At 58.1% G+C, this 5,619-nt stretch overlaps 1 protein-coding gene across 1 annotated transcript; it reads left to right on the forward strand.

Annotated features, from left to right (window-relative positions):
• Positions 1–478: 478 nt before the first annotated feature.
• Positions 479–4,860, forward strand: ZNF503 (zinc finger protein 503). Its single transcript, XM_052798649.1, has 2 exons — positions 479–1,509; positions 2,589–4,860. The coding sequence occupies exons 1-2, from the start codon at positions 1,198–1,200 to the stop codon at positions 4,107–4,109; spliced, it is 1,833 nt and encodes a 610-aa protein (XP_052654609.1). The 5' UTR covers positions 479–1,197; the 3' UTR covers positions 4,110–4,860.
• Positions 4,861–5,619: the final 759 nt, after the last annotated feature.

Raw genomic sequence — 5,619 nt, forward strand, 5'->3', positions numbered from 1 at the left:
CGGCGGGGCGGAGAGACCCGAAAGGCGGCGGCGGGCGGTGCGTGACAGCCCCGCGTGTGACGACCGGCCTCCCCCAATCCCGCTGCCCTCCCCGCGCCGCCGCAAGCCGCGCCGCAGCGCCCCGGCTCCCGCCCGCCGCGGGCGGCGACGTGCAGGCCGGCGCTCTGCAGGTTCTCGTCCGAGCCTACCCCCGCGTTGTGGGGCGGGAGGGGCGGGAAAAGCGCCCCGCGCCCTTCTCCGGGGCCTGGAGAGGACGCGGCGCGGCAGCGGCCGAGGGCACGGAGCTGTCCCGGCGGGCTTGCCCCGGGGCGGGCGGGGGGCGCGGGCTGGGCCTGTAAGCACCGTGCGTGGCGGACAGACGGCGGCAGGCCGTGCTCGGGGGGCTGTGCGTGCAGCGGGGCTGCGCTCGGGGCGGGGGGGGGGTGAGGGGAGGGGGGAACGGCGGAGCCCTGCGGCTGGCCCCCCTCCGGCAGGCGCGGCGCCCCTAGCCCCACGGCCGCCCTCGCTGCTGCCGGGCTATCCACGCCGGCTCCAGAGGAAGAAAAACGTTGGCAGCGCGTGATGTGAAACACAGAATTAACGCCCAGCCCGTCCTAGGAGCGAAAACAAGGAAGGAGGGGAGGGGAGAGGGAAGGCGGACGAGAAAGGGAAGGGAAAAAAAAGAGCGAGAGACCATTAAAAACAGAGAAAAAAAGCCCCAGAAAAGGGAACGTCACATCCCCTTGACCCTCCAATCACCTCGGGGTCCCATTTGATTGGAAGGCGGCAAAGGCTTTAATCTCAGACTAATTCAGCTGCTTTTGAAGTGAGTTTCTTTGCCAGATCCCGGGCTGGATGGGCAGCGGCTCGCATCACAGCTGAGCGGCGGAGGCGAGCGCTCCGCGCCGCGCCAGCCGGGGGAGCCGAGAGCGGCCGAGGGGGACAGCGGCACACGCTCGCAGCTCCCACCCCCGCCCCCAGCACAGCCCAAGGATTACTCGGCTTTTTTTCCTCTTCTTTCTCTCCGGCCGGCTCCCCCTTTCCCTCCCCCTCCCCACCCACGCCCTCCCCGCCAGAGAGAGCCACGGGACATTTTATGTTTGTTTTCCTGCTCGGGGGGCGTGTGGCTTTTTTCCCTCCTCGCCCGCAGAAAGCGAGCGAGCGTTTCCGAGTGCGAGCGGCGCCACTTGCCCCAGTTTTCATGCGAGGTTTTGGGTCATGATCACATCGCCCTCGCTTTCTGCTATAAGAAGTAGTAAGCGCAGCAGCAGCCTCAGCGAGCCCGGAGGCAGCCCCCGCCGCAGCCGCAGCGCCGCCGACCTCGCCGGGCCGAACGGGCACGCTGGGAATAACGGCAGCAGCGCCGCCGCCGCCAAGCCCTGCTTCCACGCCGTCCCCCCCTCGGACCCGCTACGCCAAGCCAACCGCCTTCCCATCAAAGTCCTGAAAATGCTCACGGCTCGGACTGGACACATTTTACACCCCGAATACCTGCAGCCTTTACCCTCCACGCCCGTCAGCCCCATCGAGGTAAGGACCTCGGAGCCGGCCCCGGCCCTTTCTCCCCTCCCTGCCCGGGCGCTCGCTCTGCATGGCGGCTCCGCCAGCCTTCCTCGGCACTTTCCTGCGCTCTGAAATGCGGTTACATCAGGAAATGGGCTGCTTTTGATCAGAGTTAGTGCGAGGAACCGCTCCTGGTTATTGTTTCCATGTTTACTGGGACGTTTTCTAATTCCTGTGTAAATTAACTTTTTATTTTTGCTCTTTTTAGCGCTTTTTTTTTTTTTTTTGAGAGGAGGGGTGAGTGGAAGGCAACGACCCGCTCTGGGGTCACGATCCGGCCACGCAGCTAAGCAGCGCTCCGAGTGCCGAACAACCTCGCTTTTGCAGGGAGCGTTTAGATGGGGGGGGGGGGGGGGCGCGGAGAAGGTCAGGCTCAAGCGTGGGTGCGGCAGGATAACTTTCAGCTCCCCGACCGTTCCCTTTCAAGTACCGACACGCATTTGTACTTCGGGGGCCCTATTCGCCCCGTCTCTCCTCTGTCGACGTTGTCGGTCCCCCTCTGGGTAGCTCGCTGTTTGCGGGACCGAAACTCGAAACGGCGCGGGTGATGGGCAGGGTGTGTCCGTGGGAATGAATGATTTCATTAGGGTCTCTGCGGAGCCAGGACACCCCTCTCCCCCGGCGCCCGTCTCGCCGGCTAACTCGGGCTCCATTTATAAATAGCGTCAGCAGTCAGGGCGCAGAAATGCTGCAGTCGCTATAGTTCACGGGCGGGTTTGTGCGCCTGCACGGCCGGAGCGGCGGGGAGACAAACGCCGAGGCGCCGAGCTCCGCGCTGCCCGGGCCGCTGCCGGGGAAACAGCGGGCGCTGAAGGCGGCCGCGGTGGGCTCGCAGGGGTAGGAAAATCCCCAGCCCTTTATAAAGGCTTTGTGGAAAATGGTGCATGCAGGGGAGGGGGCTGTCAGGGTGATGAATGCGCGCAAAATTGTTCATTAGTTGCATTACTCTGCAGAAACGTACGGGACAAGCGTCCGAGCTATGCCCCGGGGTTTTTCTTAGACCCCGATTAAACCTCTGTCTTTGTGTGTCCTTCTGATTTCCGCAGCTGGACGCGAAGAAGAGTCCCCTGGCCCTTTTGGCACAAACTTGCTCGCAGATAGGGAAGCCGGACCCGTCCCCTTCCTCCAAACTCTCCTCGGTCACCTCCAATGGCTCCGGAGGCGACAAGGACTCCAAGTCGGGCCCCTTGAAGCTCAGCGACATCGGCGTGGAGGACAAGTCGAGCTTCAAGCCGTACTCCAAGCCGGGCGCGGAGAAGAAGGAGCCGGGGGCGGCGAGCTGCGCGGGCGCCCCCGCCGCAGGGGTCGCGGCCGGGGAGAAGTCGGGATTCCGGGTGCCGAGCGCCACCTGCCAGCCGTTCACCCCAAGGACAGGCAGCCCTAACTCCAGCGCCTCCGCCTGCTCGCCGGGCCTGCTGCCGGCCGAGGGCAAAGGCGGGGAGGACAAGAAGGACTTGGAGGGCTGCGGAAAGAGCGGCAGCTCCGGCTCGGAGGGAGGCCCGGGCACCACCAGCATCAGCCACAGCCGGATTAGCGTGAGCTGTGCCGGGATTAACGTGGAGGTCAACCAGCACCAAGAGAGCACGCCGGGCTCCAAGCCCATCGCCTCGGACTCCGCCTCCTCCTGCAGCAGCACCACTGCCACCTCCTCCACCTCCGTCCTGGGCTCCGGCCTCGTGGCCCCCGTCTCCCCTTACAAGCCGGGCCAGACCGTCTTCCCTCTGCCCCCGGCGGGCATGAGCTACCCGGGGACGCTGGCTGGAGCCTACGCCGGCTACCCGCCCCAGTTCCTGCCGCACGGAGTGACACTGGACCCCACCAAATCCTCCAGCCTGGTGGGGGCCCAGCTGGCCGCCGCCAGCAGCCTGGGCTGCAGCAAGCCGGCGGGGTCAAGCCCGCTGGCGGGCGCGTCGCCGCCGTCGGTGATGACGGCGAGCCTGTGCCGAGACCCGTACTGCCTGAGCTACCACTGCGCCAGCCACCTGGCCGGTGCCGCCGGTGCCTCCTGCGCCCACGACCAGGCCCTCAAGTCCGGATACCCCCTCGTCTACCCCACCCACCCTTTGCACAGCGTCCACTCCTCGCTGACCGGCGCTACGCCGCCCTCACTGGCCGGCCACCCTTTGTACCCTTACGGCTTCATGCTCCCCAACGACCCCCAGCCACACATCTGCAACTGGGTGTCGGCCAACGGACCCTGCGACAAGCGCTTTGCCACCTCGGAGGAGCTGCTTAGCCACTTGCGGACCCATACTGCCTTCCCGGGCACCGATAAACTCCTCTCCAGCTACCCCAGCTCCTCGTCGCTGGCCAGCGCAGCAGCCGCGGCCATGGCGTGCCACATGCACATCCCCACGACGGGCGCCCCGGGCAGCCCGGGCACGCTGGCCCTGCGCAGCCCACACCATGCGCTGGGACTCGGCAGCCGCTACCACCCCTACTCCAAGAGCCCCCTGCCCACCCCTGGGGCCCCCGTGCCCGTGCCTGCCGCCACTGGACCCTACTACTCCCCTTATGCACTCTACGGGCAGAGACTCACCACAGCCTCGGCCCTGGGGTACCAGTGAGCGCAGGCAGCGGGGCTTTGACACACAACACAACACAGAGGCTAGCGGTGAGGGAAGGAAGCCCTGCGAAACTTTATAAAAGTTGGAAAGAAAAAAAAAATCAGACTTTTTATAAAATAGTGTTCATTTGAGGACTGGATCCATGAGCACTGTATTTATTTATGTTAGCTTCAAGCGGGACAACGAATCATAAAGTGCATTACTTAACTGAGCTCAATAGGTAAAAGTGGAACACCCATTGTAGAATATAAATAAAAAGATAGAGGTCTTCTCTTTAATGTTACTTTAAAATTGCTATGATTGTATTGTACGTTCTTATTTAATGTCTCATTGAAACAAAAAAATTTACATGCATGTTTGTTACTAAAAAACAACTCGCAATTTGTCAGTTATAATTTCAAATTGCAATTATTTTTAAGGTGTATACCCTTGAAAGAGAATTGGTATTTTTTTGTATGTACTCTGGAAGAAAAACAAAAACAATTCTATTCCAAAAACCTCATTTGCCTTATTTTGTTCTTTAAAAGGAACACTTAACTATTTTTAATTTTTAAGTCCACCCTGTAAAAAGGGTTAAGGTTTACGTCATGTACTAAAATAGACAATGTATCGCTTTAAAGATTAAAATTCCGTATATTTGATGTATTAAAAGGTTTTACTTTTTTTTTTTTTTAAATACGCTTTGATTCTGTTATAAAACCCGAGTAGGTCTTGGATGGAGGCAACTGCTAATTTCTCCTTAAGCATTTATTCAATTTTAATTAAAAATAAAAAAAAAACCCCAAAAGTTTTTTTATTGTAACCCCAGGGCGTTCTCTCAAAAAAAAAAAAAAAAAGCAGATGGGAATATTTTTTTTTCCCTTCAGTAGAATTCGTAGGCACGAAATGGGAAAACTGAGAATCGGTTAAATCTCTTTCACTTTCCTAAGGAAGATTAACTTTTTTAAAAAAATGTTTTTACTATGAAAACCTGTTTTTTAAAACTGGGTTTCAATTAAAAGACCTCATTCTTTCTTTAGAAAGAACCGGGAAGGCAGGACTTATTTGTAAAAGAGTAAGAAGATTACCTGAAAGCTTTTTTTTTTTTTTTTAACAGTGTAATGCATAACTATTCGTCTGTTTTTCTAAATGAGAAGTTCAGAAGCAAATAGGGGAAGCGCTGTTTGATCTCATCCAGTTATTTTTAATTTCTTTCTTCAGTTCGTACCGCAGCACAAACGATCATCACGTTAAAAAACAAAAAAAAAATCGGACTGCTCTGAGAACGCATTTTCTTTTAAAAGGGAAGGGAAAGGGGGAGAAAAAGAAGTCCATCCATTATTTGATCCAAGTTTGCTCTTTACTGAAGTGCAGTGCCAAACTCGACGTGATGCTGAGAGGGGCTACCCCTGCCTGCGCCGCGCCTCTGCCTCCCCAGCCCGGGCTTCCCAGCGCCCAGGGCCACCGCCCGGCTACGGCTCGTCGTCCTGCACTCAGGTAGGAGCGGGGGCTGCGACGGAAAAGCCAGAGC

Source organism: Harpia harpyja, chromosome 10, assembly GCF_026419915.1.
Source record: "Harpia harpyja isolate bHarHar1 chromosome 10, bHarHar1 primary haplotype, whole genome shotgun sequence".
Lineage (NCBI taxonomy): Eukaryota > Metazoa > Chordata > Aves > Accipitriformes > Accipitridae > Harpia > Harpia harpyja.